Below are 27,137 nucleotides of genomic sequence, written 5' to 3'. Positions count from 1 at the left end.
ATCACGAGGCTCCGACCTCAACGCTCCTGGTAAGCCTCGCCCCTGGCCCAGCGCGCCACGCACTCCACCCACCTCCGCTGCCTTACGTCTCCGCCCTCCTCCCGCAACTGCGGTGCCGTCACTTCCGCAGGAAGGGGCGGGCGCGTCCGCGAGGTTGGCGCGAAAGTCGGGTGGCGGTTAGGCAACTTCCGGGTCTGCGCTTGCTAGGGCCGGGGGCGCCGCCGGGGGCGGCGGTTGTGCGCCTGCCTGGCGCCCAGCCCCAGCCGCCGTCCCGCCGGCCGCGCGGCTCCCCACTCGCCGCCTGGAGACCCCCAGGCTCCACGGAGGTGAGTGCGGCTCGGAGTAAGGACCCAGCTCCCTCCCCCCGCCCCGCTGGGGTGTCGCGATGCTGCCTCTGGCCTTCCGGGCCCTGGTTTCCGGACCTTGTAACCGGCCCCTGGACCGGCGGATAGGACTTAGACGCCGGAGAGGGAGTAACTGCGGCCGGACCGAGAGCCGGGCCTTTCCCTGGGACCTGGGGAGCTAGAGCGTCCAGCCTTTTAGGCGCCTGACTTTGCTGGCTGGCATTCATGTTTATATTTGAAGTCCGTTTACTAAGGGCTGAACCTACCTCGAGGGCCGCGGATACCCGCAGGGACCGATTCGTTCTGAGCATCCTTAAGCTTAATGCAGTTGAATGACTGTTGGCTTAGGGGACTTAGCCCCAGAGCAAAGGTCCTAGATGTATAGATGTATTCAGTTTAGCGACATTAATTTCATTCTCTAATTTGCAAGGATTGGTGTTGTCATCTTTTTCCTTGACTGTGCCCACATTCCAGTGTTTCTTACAAATCGTAATGGACGAATTCATGGGCAAGGCCGGAATGTTTTTCCTGTGGCATTCTTGTCTTCGCAGAAAAATAGGTGCTTTAAACATTTAACTTAATATGTAACGTGTTTTTGTTCTTGTTAATGGTTCCTTTATTTTGACAGTTCAAAAATGTCCCAAAATGACAAAGAACCGTTTTTTGTGAAGTTTTTAAAGTCTTCAGACAATTCTGAATGTTTTTTTAAAGCTCTTGAGGTAAGACTACTTGAAAATGTCTTGTTTGATGCTGTGAATCCATTTTCTTGTTTTTAGTGTTTTTGATTTATTAGGCCTTTTTGTCTTAGTCATAGTTATTTTATTTTCATAATAGTTTTACTGTAGTCTACATTCATAGGTATCTCATTGTTACACATTTTTGAATTGACATTAGTATATCATTATGTATTTTGGGGGGCTTGAAATCTTTAATGACATTTCTATTGAAAGTGATGGACCTACTATTCTTGGAAATTGTTTTCTTTTGTCTACTAACCATAGATCTTTGTGTGCTGAAAAAATTTGAGTCAGTCCTATATTGGTTACACTTCATTTTTGTTGTTGTTAATTGTTAACTATGACTCATTATGTACAGTATTATATTATCTAGGTAGTGTAGGGCCTTGCTACTCACAGACCACAGTAGCCTCACCATGGCCTGAGAGTTGGACCCCAACTCAGACTTACCAGTTGGAATCTGCTTTTTAACAAGATCCTGTGTACTTTAAAGTTTAAGGAGCACTGTTGTAGCAGGTTTTTCTTTAAAGTTCATTCATTGAGCAAACAATTATTGAGTGTCCATCATCTAAGAAGCACTGTTCTAGTACTTGGGATATATCAGTGATGAGAGCAGGCAAAGATCCATGCTTTCTCAGAGCTTACATTCTATTCTAGCTGGAGGAAATAGACATTAATCAGACATATAAATGAGTAAACTCTAATGTTAAAGGTGCCAAGTGCTATGGGAAGAGAAAAACAAAGCAGGTTAAGGTGTTCTGGAGGTTGTTTGTTGGGGGAGAAGGGAAGGTTACAATTTATTTTAAATGGAGTGTGATCAGGGTAGACTTTATGGAGAAGATGATATTTGAGTATACTTGAAGGAGGTGAGAAAATGAGGCATGTGGATATCTGCAGAGGAAGGTTTCAGGCAGAGGAAATAATCATACACAAGCCCTGGGAAAGTGCTTGCGGTGTCTGTCCTGCTTTAGTGTGGCTATAGTGTAGTGAACAAGGGATGTGGAAAGAATGCTAAGGTATGCTTTAGAGAGTAAGAGTAAGGAGGTCATGAAGGGCCTTGTGGGCCATGGTAAAGACTTTGGCTTTTTCTTCCAGTGAGATGGAGAGCCACTGGGGACTTTTAATTGGAAGAGTAACATGATCTGACTTAATCGTTTTAAAAGGATCACCCTAAGTATTTAATGTAAGGACTTCAAAATTTGTTCAGAAAATATTCGAGTGTTTACTGGGAGCCAGGATATTTTGGCAAACAAGATAGATCATGAAATTTTCATTCTTAGAAGGGAGAGAGACAAAAACAGTATGTGTATACGTGTGTGTGTGTGTGTGTATATATATATATATATATATATATATATATATAATATCTATGTTATTTTTTCTTCGTAAAATACACTAGAGGGATAGGGAAAGAGTATTTTAGAAAAGGGTGATAAGGAAAGGCATCTCTGAGGAAGTGACATGTGAGCAGATATGGTTGAAGTGAGGTAAGTCAGGTGAAGTCCTGGGGGGGAAGAGTATTCCAGGCAGCGGGAAAAAGAGTAAAACCTCTAAATGAGGTTATGCTTAGTTTGTTCTAGGTTGCAAAAGAAAGCAGGAGTGGCTAGGGAAGAGTGAGCAAAAGGGTTTAGAGGAAGAAGGTAAGTGTGGGGAGACAGACAGGGTCCAGACTCTACGGTCTTGTAGGCAATTGTAAGAAACGTGGATTTTATTCTGAGTGTGGTGGGAAGCTGCTGGAGGTTTTGAGCAGGGTGATATGACCTTTTTTGTATTGTTAAAGAGATTACCAGCTGCTGGCTAGAGAATAGATTTAGGGGAAAGGAGGGAGAAGGAACCCCTTGGAGACTTCTGCACAGGTCTAGTGAGAGATGACGGTTCCTTTCAATAGGAGAAAGGCTGGGTTTGAGATGGATTTTAAAGATAGAGTTCATAGGACATAAATACAGGTGAATTATTTCATATGCATTCTTACTTTTTCTTTCAGTCAATAAAAGAGTTCCAATCAGAAGAATATCTTCAGATTATTACAGAAGAAGAGGCATTGAAAATGAAGGAGAATGATAGATCACTTTATATCTGTGACCCTTTTAGTGGCAAAGTCTTTGATCATCTCAAAAAGGTTTGCTAACTTTTAGTGTGTTCTTTCAGGTAGTCTTTTTTTTGGGTTGTTTTTGCTTCAGTGGACATAAGTTCTTTACTGATCGTGAAGTATTTTGCAAATTATGAATTGAGAGGAATCCTTTGGCTTTGGAAGACCAGAATAGTATTTTTCAAGGTTAATCATTACAGTAGGCTTTGGTTAGTATGTAATTTTTATATTTCAGGGAATTTAACTTCACTTAGAATAATTTAACCCTGTAGTAATGAAGCATTTTATTGATGAAGTACTACTGTACTTAAACTCAGTTTGATTGCAAGATATATTAGGGAAAAATAGTAGAGTAGGAAAAGACTTCAGCATAATCCTTGGTTACTTACTGTCTTTCCGATGTGCTCTTGAATTTTAGTACCTGTACTTTGTATAGGGTCTGAAAAATTATATGCTAAAGGAAGCATTTGGGGGCCGAGCATTGCTAATATACCATTGAGCCATCTTATTTCTTTTTGTTGATTCTAGAGTCTACTGACTCATTACTTTTTTGGTGTCTGGAGAAGAGAGAAGCATTGAAATAAAAGTAAACTGGCTGTAATTCCATCCAGATTACAAAGAAGTGATTCTTGTTTGAAGGAGAAGAAAACATAGAAGAGTAGGTAGCTGCAGTACTATCTGTACAGTATATGGAAGGTCTGTGCCCACCTTTGCCAAAAGCATTGTTGGTCTTACCCTCCTTTTGGAAATAACACCGCTTGTAAGATAGAAGCAATAGCATCGAAAACTCAGTTTTCTTATGACTGGAAAGATAGTAATAATCATTTACCCTGTAGATATTTACATCGGTCATGCTTTGGTGACTTTGGCAGCTGTAGGCTTTTTAGTCTGGGTTGGATGTGCTGATGTTGAGCAAGATTGTCACATTTCTCAGTTATCAATGAAAGTGATACCTTAGGAGAAGTCTTTGTGGGTCTTCCTTGGAAAGACATTGAGTTGCGAACAAAGTATTTAAAAAACAAATGTAGGAACTGCCTAGGATTATACATTTTTTGTAGCAGAATAGGTTTTTTAGAGGGGGGTTAGTTGGGCTCTCAACACTTTTTAACTGCTTCATTGGCTGGCTGCTTCATTTGAAAAGTAAATGTAGATATATCCTAATTATTATGGCATAAGACTGTTACTCATATCCCCTATCACTAAGATTGCGTTTGTTTCAGAGATTAAAATTTTAATGGCAATTTTGAGTCCGTGTGGCTTTTGGAGCCTATTTCTTTTGATAGCCTGCATTGTTTGATTTGCTTGTGTGTGTATGTTAACGTGTGGTGTGTCTGAGAAATTATATAGTGGTTATTTTTTTTTCTTGTAACAATTTGGTGGTTTTTCTGCAGTGGTCATCAACTTCTGTAAAGAATTGGTAAATACAGTATTACAAAATGTAATTTTATAAGACTGGAGGTCTTTTTCTACTTAGTAAAGTTTCTCTGTTTTTGTAGCTTGGCTGCAGAATTGTTGGTCCTCAAGTAGTCATATTTTGTATGCACCACCAACGATGTGTCCCAAGAGCTGAACATCCAGTTTATAACATGGTTATGTCTGATGTAACCATATCTTGTACAAGCCTGGAAAATGATAAAAGGGTAGGTGTTGCGGTATTGAGTGAAATATCATGGTCAAGATGTATGTATTTCCACACTTAACTTTTCACTGTGTAGGGGATATTTTGAAAGACCTTGACTTGGTGTTTATGACCGATAACCAAGTCAAGATGACAGTGTATACCTTTTTATTTTTTAATAAATTGAATACAGTGGAATCTTTTATTGCAAACTGGCTAGTTGAAGTTTTTTGTTTTGATTTAAAAAGGAAACTCACTTTTTTCCCTGTGTAATTTTCCCTGTTTGTTTTTGAGTCACATTTTTCCACCATAGTTGCTTAATCTTTTAAAAAAGGATTGAGATTTACATATAATATATGTTTTTATATATTCTATATATAATTTGTATATTTTTAAGTATCAATATGTATGTAGCATATTAAAATATATAGTGTTTACTGTAGAACCAACATAGTTAAATTCATGGAGTTGCAAAAGATAAATGTAGGAAAATAATGTATATAAAGGTAATTATTCTAAAATTTATACTTTATCTTCCAAAAAGTAATTTCATTAATTATTTAACTTTATAGTGGTGAGAAACATTTGTGCATTCAAGCTAACAACAACAAAAGATGTTTATGGGATATTGTATAAAAAAATGGAAGAGATAATTGTTTGTTTCAGTATTAATAATATATTTTCTTTTGGGGCTACAGGAAGAAGTTCATAAATATGTACAAATGATGGGTGGACGCGTATACAGAGACCTTAACATATCAGTAACTCACCTTATTGCAGGAGAAGTTGGTAGCAAAAAGTATTTAGTTGCTGCAAACCTGAAGAAACCTATTTTACTTCCTTCTTGGGTAAAAACACTTTGGGAGAAGTCACAAGAGAAGTAAGAAAGATATTCAGATATTTTCTAGATTTGAATAAATGATACATTCAGTCATTTTGGCACATTGTGGGTTTTCATAGGGGAGGTTTTATGGTATCCTCTTTGGATTTGTTATTTGGGGACAAAAATAGGATCATTACTCTTCTCTCCAATGAAAACAAAAGATAATCTACAAGCTCTATTATCAAGGTATAAGTTGATAGGTGGAATGGGCTATGGGCTTTAGCATTAGCTACAAGGTAAGAAATGCTTTGATAATAAAATGGTTTTCAGAAGTAAACATTTATAAAATAGTTGAGAAAATCAGTGTGGCAACTGTAGCTTTTATGCTGCGTTTATCCTTCAATACTGTGCCAACATGTTAAGATGGAGAGTAAATTTTAGCCACTTTGGCATTCGTATTCCCTCCCAAAAGAGACATATTTAAGGTTGAATATAAACACATATAAGCCATTAACTGAGATGTGATCATTCAGTAAACATTAACTGAGCCCATTTTATGTACCTGGCTTGAGTTAGGCATTAGATATAAGTGGAGAGCAGAACAGGACAGCATCCCTGCCCTCATGGAGCTTAGAGCCTATTTCAAAGAATAGAATTGAGTTTCCATTAGAATTAGATTAACAACCAATAAGTGCAGGTACCACTGTTTGAATTAAACAGGCATTTTCCAGTCTTCCTTTCAACACCATCTAGCACATCCTAAACACGTCTCCACGTTGGCACCCTCATTCCTAGCCTGTTTCGTCAGCACATCTGCCTAGCACGGCAACAGAATGATAATGATATTTTTGTTGGCATTCTGCCCAAAATCATTCCTTATTATTTGTATAGTATGGAAAAATTAAAAGTCTGTTTTTCTAGTAGGCAACCAAAGAAGCTTTGGGTTTTTAGGTAGAAATTTAGACTTACAATTTGGAAAATGCACCACTTTCACCAGCATGGATTTACAGTTAATGAAATGTATATTTTCCCGTAAAACAGTTTTATTTGAGAGACTCTGAAACATTAGTTTTTATTAGAGGCATGGTTTGAGCTAGATGAGCAATTAGTATCATTCGAAGTGTGTTTATCAGTTTCCCTTTTCTTAATAATGATTAAAATCCTAAAAAATGAGGAAAGCATTAGTGATATTTCTGTTGTTTGTCATTGTTCTTCTGGTAAAATTTAAATTATCTGGTATATTTAATTTGTTAATGTTTTTTCTTTTTTATTGTTTGTTTTCCCCAGAAAAATAGCTAGATATACCGATATAAACATGGAAGACTTCAAGTGTCCTATTTTTCTTGGTTGCATAATCTGTGTCACTGGCTTACGTGGCTTAGACAGGAAAGCAGTTCAGCAACTCACAGTTAAGCATGGAGGTCAATACATGGGACAGTTGAAAATGAATGAGTGTACACACCTCATTGTGCAAGAACCAAAAGGTAAAACTGTTTCCCAAATGAACAAATGCAACATTTTCTTCTATTTAACATTTTAAGGTCATCATAGAATACCTTTTACTTCTGACATGTCATAAATCTGCTATGATTTTTTTTCTTGCAAACATAGTTTGGTTTATAATCTTTAGAAAAATTACATGACTTCCCAAGTCTTTATCAGGTCATTGAATAAATATTAAAAAACAAAAATTTCCAGTAGTGTTTTATCTAAATTTATTTTCAGATCTTTTTTTTTTTTTTTTTTTTTTAAGTCCCCACACAGTTACCCATTACTTAAGAGATGAGAGATTTGGATGAATAACAAGAAAGCTAATAGATGTCACTAAATTACATTTCTTTCTAATTATAAATTTTAAAGGCTTGTCTTAGTTTTTAATTGAATGAATCAACCTTACTCAATGAACTACAAGTTTTAACTTGAAGATGCACCTTGCAGAACATGAGACAACTAAAAGAAGAAAAATATATTACCAAGAAGAAGAATTCCTTAAAATTGCAGTTAATTGTGGTGTTCTATAACCTTTATTCTGGAGAATATTTTTTACCAGTACTCTTAAAATGTATAAAAATTGATAAGAGCAGAGTTTTATTAATATTTTATTATATCTTTTTATATCTATACTGTGTTTTATTAAGCTCCCTAAATAAGTAAAATTAAGGAAAAAAATTAAAATCAATTAATAATTGTCTTTAAGTGAGAACTTTGGGTATGGCCAATTATGATATTATGATTGTGAGTAAAGTTGATAACTGCTATTGGTTTTCTGAATCTGAAGACAGTACATCTCTCAGCTCTCAAGAACTTCAAAGAAACCTTTCTTGTTATTGTTTACTATATATTGTCCTCAGTTTCTCTATACTGTTTCAAAATACATTGTGTTAAAAAGTTTTTAAGGCAATAAAAGATACGTATTTTTAATATGACTTATTTAACTGTTTGCCTCTCTATCCTGGACTTCAAGTAGAATCCTTTTGACATAGGAGCAGTCTCTTGAAAGTTGGTGTTTTTTATATTGCAGACATTTATAATTTTCATGGTTATTTTATACAATTTATTAAACCACATAATTCTGTGAGTTATCCCCATGTTACAGATTAAGAAAATGGTTTAAAGAATTTAAATGATGGAGGCTGTACTCGAAAATATTGAGTTAACCCCCAGTTGCCTCTGTCTCTGTGAAGTTTTGTAAAAGATAAACGCCCCCCTCACATAGCATGTGTATTTAACAACACATAGAAAATATAATTGAGCAATAACCTAATATATTACCTTTTAATACACTGTATAGCATACTGTTAAAAGTAAGAGTAATTGCTAGTAACTTTAATTTTGTCCCAGGTAGATTTTTTTTATAACCTGTCATTTAAATATTTCTGCAAAGATTTTAATGGTTTGCATTTCTCTCTCTCTCTGTTTCTCTTTCTTAATGAACATAATAGGTCAAAAATATGAATGTGCCAGGAGATGGAATGTACACTGTGTGACTGTGCAGTGGTTTTTTGACAGTGTTGAGAAAGGTTTTTGTCAGGATGAATCCATATATAAGACAGAGCCTAGACCAGAAACAAAGACTGTGCCTGCTACTTCAACTCCTACTAGCGAGATCAACACAACTAATAGTAAGTCTTTTTTGGATTAAAGTAAACAATCAGCTTTGAGACAGTTTTCTGTGTAAGAATTGATTTGTTAATAGGATCAGGGAGGTACAGTAGGGAATTCCATCTTTTCTTGCTATGCTTCCAGGTATAATTGTATAATAAAATAACCAAATTGTATTAAAAAATTAGTCCAGAACTCCTGATATTTCTTTTTATAATGCGTACTTTCATACCCTCATGTAATGCACAAGATTATTAAAGAAATTAAGAATATTAATAAAGACTTAAGAGAATTAATTTATTAGTTTGCTACAATTGTTATAGATCATCTATATTCATATAAAATTTAAAACCATTTCTGTTTTGGAGGTATTATGTTGGCAATTTAACAAATGTTATAAATTTTTTTTCAGATGTAACTTTGCTGGACCTTAAAGCCAGCAACTTCAGATTTTTATTGGAAGCAAGTCACTATTAAGAGAATGTATTAAATATATTTTCATTTAAATAAGATATGAGCCTTAATTAGTTTCATTTTCCCTTTTCATACTTTGCCATCAAGATTTCAGTAAAAGCATTTGAATCTTACTTTAGAAATTGTTCATGGCTCTTTTTGTATAAGAAAAGTTCATGTGTAGGAAAATATGTAATCACAGTTATTTTATCTCCATAAATTACATCTTTCTTTTTAATATGTAGGTTATGCTCTTTCAGATGTCAGCCATATTTCCAACAGCAGTGCAAGTTGCATAAATGAATCGATATGTAGTTCAGTTCTTAATAGCAAAGTGGAGCCTACACTTGAAAATCTGGATGTCAGTGCATTTCAGGCACCTGAAGATTTATTAGATGGTTGTCGGGTATGTCTTTATCATGTAGTAAATGCAGTAAGTGATAATATACTTTAGTACTTGTAGCTTCACTTTGAAGACCCTTCAGAGTTGGGCTTGTTCCTTATTTACATAAGCCCTCCACTCTAGCTAAGTGGATGCACTCATTAGGCCATGTCTATCTTTTAGCTTAGGGGCTCTCTGCCTGGGATGTACCTTCATCTCTCATCCATTAAAAGTTCATATCATTTTTTTCAACTCTTCTCTGAACATTCCTAATAACTACCTTAATCTTCCATCTGCTGTGTTTTGAGAGCATTTAGTTTCTGAACCACTTAATGGATTTTTCTTTATAGCTATCATTTATTAAGTATTTATAATATGCTAGACACTGTGCTAGTTATTTCATATACATTGTTGATACGTTTTATATATAATCCCATTTAATTCCCACAAATAACTCTAAAACAGATAATATTGAGACTGATACTTAGAGGATTAAAGTTCCTGTTCAGAATCTCACAGACATTAAGTAACCAGACATCTACTCCAAAGCCTGTATTCCTAACCATTAGGTGCACTGCTTTGATCAATATCTCTTGAGCTATTTTATTTTTTAGTGTCTGAGTAACTATCTTATAAGTGCCTTTGATGGGATCATCATATATATCTTCTAGAACTGAATACTTAATATATTCTTGTTTGTAGAATCAATAGGCTAAGCATTAATTCTAGAGTAGCAAAGATTTAACCTTATTTTATTGATAAGGAAATTGGGCAAATTACCTTCCTTTCTATACTTTTAAAACTTAACGGTTTACTAGTAGAACAGGAAGTGTGTTGTATAATCTTTTATCTAGACTATACTAATTCTGGATATGACTTAATTATTCTTATAGAAAAACATATGATTCCTCATTTTTGTTAAAGTGTATTCTAGTGATGGAGGTTATTTAGTTTGGGATATAAATGCAGTTAGGAATAGATTGGTCATTAAGAAGTTTTTTAAAGACATGTTATGTAAAGTAGAGTTGAAGATGATTGTTATATTGATTAAATTAATTTAAATACATACATAACCCTGTCCGTGCCTCCATAAGTATATATATACATATTGATAGTTAAAAATAAGTTACTGCTTACATATCATCCTAAGCATTCTGCTTAGCTCTTTGACTTAAATTTTCTTGTTTAATCAACTCTGTGAAAAAGATATCTCAATATATAAGTGAGAAAATTGGTTTAAGGAGTCTGAGTATCTTGAGGTGGCCATGTGGTTAATCATTGGCAGCTGAACCAAAATTTAAACCTAGCTTTTCTGAATTCAAGTGTTTAACGCCAGTTTATTTCTGTAATTACTTTAAAATTTAAAAGTGGTAAGACCAATTTAAGAAGCTACCTGATTTTAGAAATTGCTATGCACTAATGTTCAGAAGATAATTGAATTATTCTGGCTTCTATTTTATTTAAAGCCTCAGAATATTTATCAAGTAATGTCTACTGTAAAGGGTAAGAATGCTATGGGACTGTGAAATGATAAAATTTAAGAATACTTTAAAATTCAAACCTTCAGAATATACTTCACTTCCTAATGTATCTTAAAATGTAAATAAGAGTTGTCTTATTTACACGCAATGGATTTAGATATATGCTTTTAATAAATAGGTTTCTATTGAGAGAAATAAGCCATTTTAAATACATTAAACTAAATGTTTTCTTTCTTTGCAGATCTATCTTTGCGGTTTTAGTGGCAGAAAGCTAGATAAACTGAGAAGACTTATTAACAGTGGAGGTGGAGTTCGTTTCAATCAGCTCAATGAAGATGTAACTCATGTTATTGTGGGAGATTATGATGATGAATTGAAGCAGTTTTGGGATAAATCAGCCCACAGGTTTTGTCAGTTTTTAATTCAAAGCAATTTCTACTCTAATAATTTTTTTAAAATTGCATGTCCTGACAGTTATGTAAACTGCATGGCAAGTGGGATTGTGGTCTTTATAGTTTAAACTAATATATAACTATGTACTGTTTTTGTAGGCCTCATGTAGTGGGAGCAAAATGGTTGCTAGAGTGTTTTAGTAAAGGTAATATGCTTCCTGAAGAGCCATATATCCATGCTAACTACCAGCCAGTGGAAATTCCAGTTTCAGATCAACCTGAAAGTAAAACAACCCTTTTAAAAAGGAAGAACAGCAGCTTCTCTAAGAAAGACTTTGCTCCTAATGAAAAGCATGAGGAAACTGATGAAGATCTGCTCTCTCAATATGCAACTATTAACCCAACCATAGGTAAGAAAGAGTGATTAGTGTTTACAGTCATTAAATATTTTGGTAGCAGAATACATACATATGTGATTTCTGCCAGGTTCTCTAGAATTTAGTTAAACTAACGTTTTTCTTGAAGTTTTTTTTATGTGTGTTACTTCTTTTTTTTAAGCAGGCAAGGCTAAGGGATTCTGGACCTTCTGACTCCCTCTTCTCTCTTCAACTCACTTGTTCCTCTTAGATCTGTTTTATACACAGGCATTACTTGGTTTGTGTGAGTTTGTAACACCCTGAACTTTTATTTTAACCTTGTAACAAATGTCTCTTACTTGGTAATTCTGCTCTTTGTTGGGTATAATGCTGCACTGTAGACTACCATCTGAGGATTTAGTCTTCTCAATGTGGTAAGCAAAATTGCCAGTAAAGAGTTGTGGGCAGCATTTCTTATTTTTTTATTCTTTATACTTTGTTATTCTTCTCTCCTTTTGGCTTGTTCCCACCCCCAACCCTTTTTGCTTTTTTTTCCTGTTGTCGTTTTATTTTACCTTGTTGCAGTTGTTTCAATTATAGTTTTATTTTTTCCTAATATATTTTGTATCTTTCTAATTGTATTTTGTTTTTTGTTCTTTGATATTGTACTGCTCCATCCCTCCCCTCCCCTCCCCTCCCCTCCCCCATGAGTCTTATGGAATCTTGGTTCCCAGGCCGGAGGTCAGGCCCGAGCTCCTGTGGTGGGAGCTCTGAGTTCAAACCTCTGGACTAACAGAGAACATCTGACCCCAGGGAATATTAATTGGAGTGACACCTCCTGAAAGTCCTCATCTCAGCACCAAGACCTGGCTCTATCAAACTGCCTGCAGGCTCCAGTGCTGAACGTCTCAGGCCAAACAACCAGTAAGACAGGAATACAGCGCCACCCATCAAAAAAACCAAAAAACCAAAAAACTATGTTGCAGATGATGGAGCAAGGTAAAAACTTACAAGACAAATATATGAAGACGAAATAGGCAACCTACCTGAAAAAGAATGCAGAGTAATGATAGTAAAGATGATTCAAAATCTCAAAAACAGAATGGAGAAAATACAAAAAACATTTATCAAGAATCTGGAAGAACAAAGGAGCAAATGAACAGTGATGAACTACACAACTACTGAAATTAAAAATACTCAAGGAATCAATAGCAGAATAACTGAGGCAGAAGAATGGATAAGTGAGCTGGAAGATAAAATGGTGGAAATAACTGCCAGGGAGCAGAATAAACAAAAAAAAGAATGAAAACAGGAGAGTCTCAGAGACCTCTGGGACAACATTAAATGCACCAACATTAGAATTATAGGGGTCCCAGAAGAAGAAGAGAAAAAGAAAGGGACTGAGAAAATATTTGAAAAGATTATAGTTGAAAACATCCCTAACATGGGAAAGGACATAGTCAATCAAGTCCAGGAAGTGCAGAGAGTCCCATACAGGATCAATCCAAGGAGAAACACGCCAAGGCACATATTAATCAAACTGTCAAAAATTAAATGCAAAGAACAAATATTAAAAGCAGCAACGGAAAAGCAACAAATAGCATACAAGGGAATCCCCATAAGGTTAACAGCTGATCTTTCAGTAGAAACTCAGCAAGACAGAAGGGAGTGGCAGGACATGTTTAAAGTGATGAAAGGGAAAGACCTACAACCAAGATTACTCTACCCAGCAAGGATCTCATTCAGATTCAACAGAGAAATTAAAACCTTTACAGACAAGCAAAAACTAAGAGAATTCATCACAAAAGCAGCTTGACAACAAATGCTAAAGGAACTTCTCTAGGGAGGAAACACAAGAGAAGGAAAAGACCTACAATAACAAACCCAAAACAATCAAGAAAATGGGAATAGGAACATACATATCGATAATTACCTTAAATGTAAATGGATTAAGTGCTCCAACCAAAAGACATAGACTGGCTGAATGGATACAAAAACAAGACCCATATATATGCTGTCTACAAGAGACCCACTTCAGACCTAGCGACATACACAGACTGAAACTGAGGGGATGGAAAAAGATATTCCATGCAAATGGAAATCAAAAGAAAGCTGGAGTAGCAATACTCATATCAGACAAAACAGAGTTTAAAATAAACACTATTACAATAGACCAAGAAGACACTACATAATGATCAAGGGATCAATCCAAGAAGATATAACAATTGTAAGTATTTATGCACCCACCATAGGAGCACCTCAATACATAGGGCAAATGCTAACAGCCATAAAAGGGGAAATTGACGGTAACAATCATAGTAGGGGACTTTAATACCTCACTATCACCTATGAAGAGATCATCCAAAATAAAAATAAATAAGGAAACACAAGCTTTAAATGTCATTAAACAAGATGGACTTAATTGATATTTATAGGACATTACATCAGAAAGCAGCAGAATACACTTTCTTCACAAGTGCTCATGGAATATTCTCCAGGATAGACCATATCATAGGTCACAAATCAAGCCTTGGCGAACTTTAGAAAGTTGAAATCGTATCAAGTATCTTTTCCATCCACAGTGCTATGATACTAGATATCAGTTACAGGAAAAAATCTGTAAAAAATGCAAACACATGGAGGCTAAACAATACACTACTAAATAACCAAGAGATCACTGAAAATCAAAGAGGAAATCAAAAAATACCTAGAAACAAATGACAATAGAAACACGATGACACAAAACTACTGGGATGCAGCAAAAGCAGTTCTAAGAGGGAAGTTTATAGCAATACAATCCTACTTGAAGAAACAAGAAACATCTCAAACAACCTAACCTTACACCTAAAGGAATTAGAGAAAGAAGAACGAAAAAACCCCAAAGTTAGTAGAAGGAAAGAAATCATAAAGATCAGAATAGAAATCAATGAAGTACAAATGAAGGAAACGATAGCAAAGATCAATACAACTAAAAGCTTGTTCTTTGAGAAGATAAACAAAATTGATAAACCGTTAGCCAGACTCATCAAGAAAAACAGGGAGAAGACAAATCAACAGAAATGAAAAAGGAGAAGTAACAATTGACACTGCAGAAATACAAAGGATCATGAGAGATTACAAGTGACTATATGCCCAAAAAATGGACAACCTCGAAGAAATGGGCAAATTCTTAGAAAAGCAAAGCCTTCCAAGACTGAACCGGGAAGAAATAGAAAATATAAACGGACCAATCACAAGCACTGAAATTGAAACTGTGATTAAAAATCTTCCAACAAATAAAAGCCCAGGACCAGATGGCTTCACAGGCGAATTCTATCAAACATTTAGAGAAGAGTTAACACCTATCCTCCTCAAAGGCTTCCAAAATATAGCAGAGGGAAGAACACTCCCAAACTCATTCTACGAGGCCACCATCACCTTGATACCAAAACCAGACAATGATGTCACAAAAAAAGAAAACTACAGGCCAATATCTCTGATGAACATAGATGCAAAAATCCTCAACAAAATACTAGCAAACAGAATGCAGCGCACACTAAAAGGATCATACACCATGATCAAGTGGGGTTTATCCCAGGAATGCAAGGATTCTTCAATATACACAATTCAATCAATGTGATACACAATATTAACAAATTGAAGGATAAAAACCATATGGTAATCTCAGTAGATGCAGAAAAAGCTTTTGACAAAATTCAGCACCAATTTATGATAAAAACTCTCCAGAAAGTGGGCACAGAGGGAACCTACCTCAACTTAATAAAGGACATGTATGACAAACTGACAGTCAATATCCTTCTCAAAGGTGAAAAACGGAACCATTTTCTCTAAGATCAGGAACAAGACAAGGGTACCCACTCTCACCAGTATTCAACATAGTTTTGGAAGTTTTACCCACAGCAGTCAGAGAAGAAAAAGAAATAAGAGGAATCCAAATCGGAAAAGAAGAAGTAAAACTGGCACTATTTGCAGATGACATGATACTATGCATAGAAAATCCTAAAGATGCTACCAGAAAACTACTAGAGCTAATCAATGAATTTGGTAGAGTAGTAGGATACAAAATTAATGCACAGAAGTCTCTTGCATTCCTATATACTAATGACAAAAAATCTGAAAGAAATTAAGGAAACACTCCCATTTACTATTGCAACAAAAAGAATAAAATACCTAGGGATAAACCTACCTAAGGAGCTAAAAGACCTGTATGCAGAAAACTATGAGACACTGATGAAAGAAATTAAAGATGATACAAACAGAGAGATACATCATGTTCTTGCTTTGGAAGAATCAATATTGTGAAAATGACTATACTACCCAAAGCAATCTACGGATTCATTACAATCCCTACCAAAGTACCAATGGCATTTTTCACAGAACTAGAACAAAAAATTTCACAATTTGTATGGAAACACAAAGGAACCCAAATACCCAATGCAATCTTGAGAAAGAAAACCAGAGCTGGAGGAATCAGGCTCCCTGACTTCAGACTATACTACAAAGCTACAATGATCAAGACAGTATGGTGCTGGCACAAACAGAAATATAGATCAATGGAACAGGATAGAAAGCCCAGAGATAAACCCCCACCTCTGATGTTCACCTTATCTTTGATAAAGGAGGCAAGAATATACAATGGAGAAAATACAGCGTCTTCAATAAGTGGTGCTGGGAAAACTGGACAGCTACATGTAAATGGATGAAATTAGAACACTCCCTAACACCATATACAAAAACAAACTCAAAATGGATTAAAGACCTAAATGTAAGGCCAGACACTATCAAACTCTTAGAGGAAAATATAAGCAGAACACTATGACATAAATCACAGCAAGATCCTTTTTGACCCACCTCCTAGAGAAATGGAAATAAAAACAAGTAAACAAATGGGACCTAATGAAACGTAAAGCCTTTTGCACAGCAATGGAAACCGTAAACAAGATGAAAAGACAACCCTCAGAATGGGAGAAAATATTTGCAAATGAAGTAACTGACAAAGGATTAATCTCCAAAATATACAAGCAGCTTATGCAGTTCAATGTCAAAAAAAAAAAAACAACAATCCAAAAATGGGCAGAAGACCTAAATAGACTTTTCTCCACAGAAGATACACAGATTGCCAACAAGCACATGAAAGGATGCTCAACCTCACTAATCATTAGAGAAATGCAAATCAAAGCTACCATGAGGTATCACCTCACACTTGTCAGAATGGCCATCATCAAAAAATCTACAAACAGGGCTTCCCTGGTGGCGCAGTGGTTGACAGTCCGCCTGCCGATGCAGGGGACACGGGTTCATGCCCTGGTCCGAGAAAATCCCACATGCCGCGGAGCGGCTTGGCCCGTGAGCCATGGCCGCTGAGCCTGCGCATCCGGAGCCTGTGCTCCACAACGGGAGAGGCCACAGCAGTGAGAGGCCCGTGTACCGCAAAAAAAAAAAAAAAAAAAAAAAAAATCTACAAACAGTAAATGCTGGAGAGGGTGTGGAGAAAAGGGGACCCACTTGCACTGTTGGTGGGAATGTAAATTGGTGCAGCCACTATGGAGAACAGTATGGAGGTACCTTAAAACACTAAGAATAGAACTACTCTATGCCCCAGCAATCCCACTACTGGGCATGTACCCCGAGAATACCATAATTCAAAAAGAGTCATGTACCACAATGTTTATTGCAGCACTATTTACAGTAGCCAGGACATGGAAGCAACCTAAGTATCCATGGACAGATGAATAGATAAAGAAGACGTGGCAATGTATACAATGGAATACTATTCAACCATAAAAAGAAGCAAAATTGAGTTATTTGTAGTGAGGTGGGTGCACCTAGACTCTGTCTTACAGAGTGAAGTAAGTCAGAAAGTGAAAAATACCGTATGGTAACACATATATGGAATCTAAATTTTTTAAAAAAGGTTCTGATGAACCTAGGGGCAGGACAGGAATAAAGATGCAGACGTAGAGAATGGACTTGAGGACACAGGGAGGGGGAAGGGTAAGCTGGGATAAAGTGAAAGAGTAACATTGACTTATTTACACTACCAAATGTAAAATAGATAGCTAGTGGTAAACATCTGCCTAGCAGGTCCACCTAGAGGGTTGGGATAGGGAGAGTGGGAGGGAGACGCAAGAAGGTGGGGGTATGGGTATATTCGTATGCATATAGCTGATTCACTTTGTTATGCAGCAGAAACAATATTGTAAAGCAATTATACTTTGATAAAGGTGTTAAACATTTATTATGAACTATTTAATACATCCAAAAACATACAAAGAATAATGAGTAACCGTATACTACTAATCTAGCTATTAGAAAAAATAAAATATTCTACTTGGTCAAAATTCTCCTGTGAATCCCTTCCCATTTTCTTTGTGGTTTACAACGTGTATATATCTGTAAGTAATATATACACTACTTCGTTTTGTGTGTATTTTGACTTACATAAGTGATACATGGTATGTACTCTTTTGCTATCCTAACCTCAGCATGAGAGATATTCATCTCATCCAAGTAACTGGTTATGAATGTACCACACTGGTATATGAACATACCACAATTTATTTTCCCACCTAAGGATATTTTTATTGTGTTTTTTTTGGTTTTGCTTTGTTGTTTTGCCAATACAGTACAAACCGTACTGCTGAGATTGTTCTTATGCACGTCTCTGTGCACATGAGCAAGAATTTTTCTAGGGTGGGCATGGCTGATTCCTGGGATATTTACATCTTCCACTTTCTTACATAATGCATATTGCTTTCTGAAGTGTTTGTTCTAGTTTACCACTTTATACTAGAACAATAGTAAGGATTCCTATTGCACATCCTTTCAACATTTAGAATTTCCCATAAGGCTTGAAATTCTTATTAATTTGATGGATGTAAAGTGGGATCTCATTGTGTTTTTAATTTTATAACTGATTGCTAGTGAGGTCGAGCATCTTTTTGAGTGTTATTTGATGAATATTTTAAAGTAGTTGGATTTTTCAATCTGTTATTTTGTGGTTTATGGTTTTCTATTTTATACAAGTTTTCCTATCTGAGGGTCATAAAGTTATTTTTATGTGTATTTTTTAGAAGTCTTAAAGTTTTGCCTTTCCACGTTATGTCTTCAGTCCACATGGAGTTGATTTTTGTATTTGATAAGAAGTGTTCAGATTATCCATGTGGATAATCACTTGTTTTCACACTTTTTATTGAACAGGCCATCCTTTCTCTACTAATTTGCACTCCCGCCCCTGTCATTTATTAAGGGTCTGTTAAGTGGGGATCTGTGTTTAAGCTTTTTTTTTTTTGCAGTACGCGAGCCTCTCACTGTTGTGGCCTCTCCCTTTGTGGAGCACAGGCTGCAGACGCACAGGCTCAGTGGCCATCGCTCACGGGCCCAGCCGCTCCGCGGCATGTGGGATCTTCCCAGACCGGGGCACGAACCTGTGTCCCCTGCATCGGCAGGCGGACTCTCAACCACTGCGCAACCAGAGAAGCCCTAAGCTTTTTATTCTCTTCCATTGAGATACTGCACTGATAAACCATCTTATTATAATATCCTTGTGTAATATGTTTTGATATCTGAAATAAAAGGACTCCAACTTTCTTTACAAAAGTGTCTTCCCCTTTTTTGGACCTTTTCTTCTAATTTTTAAAATTAGTTTTTCAGTTTGCATAAATCAATATGGGAATTTGGTTGGGATTGTACTGAATTTATAATTTGGAGCAGAATTGACATCTTTACAATGAAAAGATCTTCCTTTCTATGAATATAGAATATCAGCATAGAGTTTTATCTTTTTTTAATGTTTTTCAATAAAGTATAACTACATTCATAAGATCCTACACATGCTGTGTTATAACTATTCCTAATTTTTTGTTTTCTATTTATATTATGTTCATTTGTTCTTTTTGATATTTTAATTCTTTTGTCTTAAAATTACATTTTTGAACTGTTTGCTGGTATATAAGAATGAAATATTTTTAATACTAGATCTCATATTTAAACTTTTCTATAGAACTTTTTGGGTATTGAGTTTTTAAAAATTGTGGTAAAATATGCCTAACATAAAATTTACCATTTAAACTATTTTTAGGTGTACAATTTAGTGGTACTATATTCACACTATTGTGTCACCATCATTACCATTCATGCCAGAATTTTTTATCTTCCCAAACTGAAACTTTATAACCATTAAACAGTAACTCTGTATTCCTCCCTCCACCCAGTCCCTCGCAACCACCATTCTATTTTGTGTCTCTAAATTTGACCATTCTAGGTAGCTCATATAAATGGACTCATACAATATCTGTCCTTTTGTGTCTTATTTCACTTAGCATAATGTCCTCAAGTTTCATCCATGTTTTAGCATGTGTCAGAATTTCATTCCTTATTAAAGTTGAATATAGTTCATTGTATGTTGGAATTATCTGTTCCTTTCTGTTGATGGACACTTGAGTTTTCTCTGTGGTTGGCTTTTTAAAATAATGGTGCTGTGAACGTCGCTGTACAGATATCTGTTCAAGTCCCTGCTTTCATTTTTTTAGATATAGTCCCAGAAGTGGAATTGATAAGTCATATGGTAATTCTATGTTTAATTTTTTGGGAAACCACCTTGCTGTTTTCCACAGTGGTGTACCACTTTACATTCTCACCAGCAATGCACAAGGGTCCCAGTTTCTCCACATCCTCACCAACATATTATATTTTCTGTTTTTTTTTTAATAAACATCATCCTAATGGGTATGAAGTGGTATCTCTCTGGTGGTTTTGATTTGCATTTCCCTGATGATTAGTGACATTGAGCATCATTTCATGTTTTTATCGGCCATCTATAAATCATCTTTGGAGAAACGTTTATTCAATTGAGTTGATTTTTTTTGTTCCTGAGTAGTAGGAGTTCTTTATGTATTTTGAATATTGATCCCTTATCAGATACATGATTTGCATATATTTTCACCCATTCTTTGGGTGGCCTTTCTACCCTGTGTTCTTTGATGGACAAAAGTTTTAATTGTGATGATGTCCAATTTATCTATTGTTTTCTCATTGCCTGTGTTTTTGGTGTCATAATTAAGAAATCATTGCCAAATCTAATGTAATGATGCTTTTCTTATATGTTTTCTTCTAAAAGTTTTGTAGTTTTTATTCTGTAGGGCTTTGATCTGGGTATTATGTACTTTTCCTCTGCTCATTAGAATTATCATACTTTTTTTCTCCTTGGTGTGGTAAATTGCATTAGTAGATTTTACATTGTTAAATCAAGTTTAAATTCTGTATATGATATATTCATCTTTTTTTTACTGTGTTCTGTTAACTAATATTTTATTTAGGATTTTATCTATTCGGTGTGATATTGGCCTATAATTTTCCTTTTCCTGTTGTCTTTGTTGGGTTTTGTTATTATTGATAAAATGGATTGGTGAGTTACTTTTTTCTTTTTCCTTTAATCTCAGTTTGTGTAAGACTGGAGTTCCCTTATACTTGAATGTGTGATGAAACTCATCTGTCTAACGGCCTGGTGTTTATTTTGGTTTGTTTTTTTGTTTTTTTGCGGTACGCGGGCCTCTCACTGTTGTGGCCTCTCCCGTAGCGGAGCACAGGCTCCAGACGCGCAGGCTCAGCGGCCATGGCTCATGGGCCCAGCCGCTCCACGGCATGTGGGATCTTCCTGGACTGGGGCACGAACCCACGTCCCCTGCATCGGCAGGCAGACTCTCAACCACTGAGCCACCAGGGAAGCCCCGGCCTGGTGTTTTTTTGTAGGAAGGTTTTATAGTATGGATTTATTTAATGGATATGAAACTATTTCATTGTTCTGTTTCTTCCTGAATGAATTTTGGTAAACTATATTTTCTAGGAGATTTAAACACCAGTTTTATTAATCTTTTTAACAAACCAACTTTGATTTTTGTTTCATTAATTTTTTGTCTTATTCTTTTTTTCCTTCTCTTTTTTCTTCTGATTTCTTAAGTTGCACAATTTGGTTTTTTTGTATTCTTTTTGTCTAAGTGTTTATGTCAGTAGATTTCTCTGAAAGTACTAAGTTATATTTCAAAAGATCTTTTATGTAGCATTTTTGTAATTGTTCAAGTCTAAATACTTTCTAATTTTATCATATCTTTGGTCTATGACGTGTTTAGGAAGTGGTTTTCATAAATGTTCTTCTGTGCATCAGAAAAATAAAGTGTACTCGTCATCTCCTTTTGCAGGGTGGACTTGGTGGTGGTGGTGGTGGTTGATTGGGTTTTGGTCGACATTTTCACTGAAGGCATTTCCCTTTAGGGTTTCTGAGTGGTAAGGTATACTCTGCCCCACCTCTAATTTGTGTGAGATCAAAGGCTTGACTCCTATCCCTCTATGTGATATCCTTAAATTCTAAGGGTCACTGCCAAAATAGGTGGTAATTGTTAGCTTTAGTAATCACTTAATGATCTAAATTCATGCTACTACTTCATTTTTAGCCCTTGAGAATTTCCCTTGCTTTCTTGCAAACTCAGCTATGTAGTTATAAGGATATCTTTAATATTTCATCCTGTATTCTAGGTGTTTTAGTGAGTGGGTTTTGAATATCTAGCCTACCATATTTCTAGAAGGGAACTTTGAGTATTCTTATTTTTTAATCCACACTATTTCTCTTCATGGTGTACTGCAGAATTGACTTGTCAGACCACTTGTTTATGCTTTAGTAGTGTGTCATATCAGATCATCCTAATTGTTTAGGATGTCCTAGTACTAAGAAGCCACAGATTGGCTGGAAGTAGTTTTATGCATTATCCTTCAACAAGGGTACTTGCTGGAGGCAGGCAGTTGGTTTCTCAAACCTTCCTTTCTAAAGCAGCTAGTAGTCTACTGACTTTGAAAGGATTCAGTAACAGTAAATCTCAGTGAATCCCCAAGCACCAAATTTAGAAGAATGTAATCAAGTGTTTTACAATTACTTCTTAAAATAAAATTACTTTTGATTTGAGAGAGCTTTTTCAATAATAGGCTTGTCAAAAAGCCTATTATTATTCGGTAGTCTATTGGGCTACTGAATGACATCTATTTGAGAAAGGGTTTTATTTCTAAAATAAATGGGAAGAACTACTGTAGAACATGTTAATTTATTCTGAGTCTTTAATAACTTCAGGGTTTTACTTATCATTTATAAGAACTTAGTATTTCTAGTTTGTTTTTATAGTAGTCTAAAATTCCCCTGGGCTTCTTCCTTCTTCCCATCTCACCACCTATATATAGACATCAAAAAAAGTTGTTTTTTCCCTCCTAGATGTGATTGTGAACAATTTTAATGGCAAAATACTTTGTTTTTATATTTTATATTAGAAATACCTATTTTAAAAACTACTTTCCAAAATGTTTTAATAGTATGTCACCTTTATTTCCATCTAAGCTTATTCATCCTCATACATCTCTATAAATTATAAATATACTGTTATCCCTTATTCCTTATAATATGAAACTGAGGGTCATAGTCTCCTGACCTACTGATCAGTAATGCTCTAGACAAAACTACTTCTTCAGAGTGTCAGGAAGAGCAATTTAAATACTTGTATTAAGTAGGAATTAAAGTATATATAAACAGTAATTAGTCTAAAAGTGAAAACGGTCATGTCTGTTGGAGATGAAGATAGAAATAAGAAGATGGCACTATAACATAATGTTATGGACCCTGGAGTCAGACAGACTTCGGTTTATATCTCATTTCTGCCACCTAATAACTGTATGACTTTAGGTAAGTTACATAACCTCTTTAAGCCTGGTATTCTTCTTGAAGAAAGGGTATAGATACAGCAATAGAAAGAGCCTAATAGTATCATGCCCATTAATTACATGCATGTAAAGCACTTAGGCACAGTACCTATCTAAATAAATGTTAAGAATCCTTGAATACCTTCCAGGCTTGTTGGAATCCCATGAAGCAGGGCTTGGCAAACTGTTTTTGTAAAAGGCCAGACAGTAAATATTTTGGGCTTTGCCAGCCACATTCTGTCTCTGTCACACATTCTATTTTGTATTGTTCTATTTTTGCAACCATTTAAAAATGTAAAAACCATAATACACAGGCCATGGGCCCACTTTGGCCCCTAGGCTGTAGTTTGCCTATCTCTGCTGTAAGGCATTACCCTTCATCACAGCACCACTAGAGTTTTCAAAAACATACTAAGTTTTTACCTCTTAAACTTTTAGTACTGATTACATAATACTTATTGCATGTTAGGGACTGCATTTTCTTTTCTTTTTTTTATACAGCAAGTCAGTAGAGCAACTGCTCCTAATCTCTTTACTTTTATTTTTTTAATTTAATTTTATTTATTTTATTATACAGCAGGTTCTTATTAGTTATCCATTTTATACATATTAGTGTATACATGTCAATCCCAATCTCCCAATTCATCACACCACCCCACCTCTACCACCGCCCCCCCCACCACTTTCCCCCCTTGGTGCCCATACGTTTGTTCACTGCAACTATGTCTCATTTTCTGCCCTGCAAACCAGTTCATCTGTACCATTTTTCTAGATTCCACATATATGTGTTAATATATTTGTTTTTCTCTTTCTGACTTACTTCACTCCGTATGACAGTCTCTAGATCCATCTACATCTCCACAAATGACCCAGTTTCATTCCTTCTTATGGCTGAGTAATATTCCATTGTATATATGTACCACATCTTGTTTATCCATTCATCTGTCGATGGGCATTTAGGTTGCTTCCATGTCCTGGCTATTGTAAATAGTGCTGCAGTGAACACTGGGGTGCATGTGTCTTTTTGAATTATGGTTTTCTATGGGTGTATGCCCAGTAGTGGGATTGCTGGGTCATATGGTAATGCTATTTTTAGTTTTTTAAGGAACCTCCATACTGTTCTCCATAGTGACTGCATCAGTTTACATTCCCACCAACAGTGCAAGAGGGTTCCCTTTTCTCCACACCCTCTCCAGCATTTGTTGTTTGAAGATTTTCTGATGATGCCCATTCTAACTGGTGTGAGGTGTCATACCTCATTGTAGTTTTGATTTGCATTTCTCTAATAATTAGTAATGTTGAGCAGCTTTTCATGTGCTTCTTGGCCATCTGTATGTCTTCTTTGGAGAAATGTCTATTTAGGTCTTCTGCCCATTTTTGGATTGTTTTTTTTTTAATATTGAGCTGCATGAGCTGTTTATATATTTTGGAGATTAATCCTTTGTCCATTGATTCGTTTGCAAATATTTTCTCCCATTCTGAGGGTTGTCTTTTCATCTTGTTTGTAGTTTCCTTTGCTGTGCAAAAACTTAAGTTTCATTAGGTCCCATATGTTTATTTTTGTTTTTATTTCCATTACTCTTGGAGGTGGATCAAAAAAGGCCTTGCTGTGATTTATGTCAAAGAGTGTTCTTCCTATGTTTTCCTCTAAGAGTTTTATAGTGTCTGGCCTTACATTTAGGTCTTTAATCCATTTTGAGTTTATTTTTGTGTATGGTGTTAGGGAGTGTTCTAATTTCATTCTTTTACATGTAGCTGTCCAGTTCTCCCAGCACCACTTATTGAAGAGACTGTCTTTTCTCCATTGTATATCCTTGCCTCCTTTGTCATAGATTAGTAGACCACAGGTGCATGGGTTTACATCTGCGCTTTCTATCCTGTTCCATTGATCTGTGTTTCTGTTTTTGTGCCAGTACCATATTGTCTTAATTACCGTAGCTTTGTCGTGTAGTCTGAAGTCAGGGAGCCTGATTCATCCAGCTCCATTTTTTTCCCTCAAGACCACTTTGGCTATTCGGGGTATTTTGTGTCTCCATACAAATCTTAAGATTTTTTGTTCCAGTTCTGTAAAAAATGCCATTGGTAATTTGATAGGGATTGCATTGAATCTGTAGATTGCTTTGGGTAGTCGAGTCATTTTCACAATATTGATTCTTCCAATCCAAGAACGTGGTATATCTCTCCATCTGTTTGTTTCATCTTTAATTTCTTTCATGAGTGTCTTATACTTTTCTGCATACAGGTCTTTTGTCTCCCTAGGTACTTTATTCTTTTTGTTGCAGTGGTAAATGGGAGTGTTTCCTTATTTTCTCTTTCACATTTTTCATCATTAGTGTATAGGAATGCAAGAGATTTCTATACATTAATTTTGTATCCTGCAAGTTTACCAAATTCATTGATTAGCTCTAGTAGTTTTCTGGTGGCATCTTCAGGATTCTCTGTGTATAGTATCATGTCATCTGTAAACAGTGACAGTTTTACTTCTTCTTTTCCAACTTGCATTTCTTTTATTTCTTTTTCTTCTCTGATTGCCGTGGCTAGGACTTCCAAAACTATGTTGAATAATAGTGGTGAGAGTGGACATCCTTGTCTTGTTCCTGATCTTAGAGGAAATGCTTTCAGTTTTTCACCATTGAGAATGATGTTTGCTGTGGGTTTGTCGTATATGGCCTTTATTATGTTGAGGTACGTTCCCTCTGTGCCCACTTTCTGGAGAGTTTTTATCGTAAATGGGTGTTGAATTTTGTCAAAAGCTTTTTCTGCATCTATGGAGATGATCATATGGTTTTTCTTCTTCAATTTGTTAATGTGGTGTATCACATTGATTGATTTGCATATATTGAAGAATCCTTGCACCCCTGGGATAAATCCCAGTTGATCATGGTGTATGATCCTTTTAATGTGTTGTTGGATTGTTTGCTACTATTTTGTTGAGGAATTTTCATCTATACTCATCAGTGATATTGGTCTGTAATTTTTGTAGTATCTTTGTCTGTTTTGATATCAGGGTGACAGTGGCTTCATAGAATGAGTTTGGAAGTGTTCCTTCCTCTGCCATTTTTTGGAAGAGTTTGAGAAGGATGGGTGTTTGCTCTTCTCTAAATGTTTGATAGAATTCACCTGTGAAGCCATCTGGTCCTGAACTTTTGTTTGTTGGAAGATTTTTAATCAGTTTCAATTTCAGTGCTTGGTCTGTTTATATTTTCTGTTTCTTCCTGGTTCAGTCTCGGAAGGTTGTGCTTTTCTAAGAATTTGTCCATTTCTTCCAGGTTGTCCATTTTATTGGCATAGAGTTGCTTGTAGTAGTCTCCTAGCGTGCTTTGTATTTCTGCAGTGTCTGTTGTAACTTCTCCTTTTCCATTTCTAATTTTATTCATTTGAGTCCTCTCCCACTTTTTCTTGATGAGTCTGGCTAATGGTTTATCAGTTATGTTTATCTTCTCAAAGAACCAACTTGTAGTTTTACTGATCTTTGCTATTTTTTTCTTTGTTTCTATTTCATTTATTTCTGCTCTGATCTTTATGATTTCTCTCCTGTTGCTAACCTTGGGTTTTGTTTGTTCTTCTTTCTCTAGTTCTTTTAGGTGTAAGGTTAGATTGTTTATTTGAGATGTTTGTTTTTTC

General features: G+C 35.7%; 1 protein-coding gene across 1 annotated transcript in view; it reads left to right on the top strand.

Annotated features, from left to right (window-relative positions):
- Nucleotides 1-979: 979 nt before the first annotated feature.
- Nucleotides 980-27,137, top strand: part of TOPBP1 (DNA topoisomerase II binding protein 1) — a gene marked incomplete at both ends in the record, with an annotated part of 69,383 nt that continues 43,225 nt past the window's right edge. The window contains 9 exons of the mRNA XM_079705603.1: nt 980-1,063; nt 3,066-3,200; nt 4,667-4,810; nt 5,487-5,668; nt 6,899-7,095; nt 8,554-8,733; nt 9,412-9,572; nt 11,271-11,434; nt 11,581-11,831. Coding sequence (XP_079561729.1) covers nt 980-1,063; nt 3,066-3,200; nt 4,667-4,810; nt 5,487-5,668; nt 6,899-7,095; nt 8,554-8,733; nt 9,412-9,572; nt 11,271-11,434; nt 11,581-11,831 — 1,498 coding nt within the window. The remainder of the gene's footprint in view (nt 1,064-3,065; nt 3,201-4,666; nt 4,811-5,486; nt 5,669-6,898; nt 7,096-8,553; nt 8,734-9,411; nt 9,573-11,270; nt 11,435-11,580; nt 11,832-27,137) is intronic.

The sequence above is a fragment of the Hyperoodon ampullatus genome, assembly GCF_949752795.1.
Source record: "Hyperoodon ampullatus genome assembly, chromosome: 5".
Taxonomy (NCBI): domain Eukaryota; kingdom Metazoa; phylum Chordata; class Mammalia; order Artiodactyla; family Ziphiidae; genus Hyperoodon; species Hyperoodon ampullatus.
This window is presented reverse-complemented; position numbering and strand designations above follow the sequence as displayed.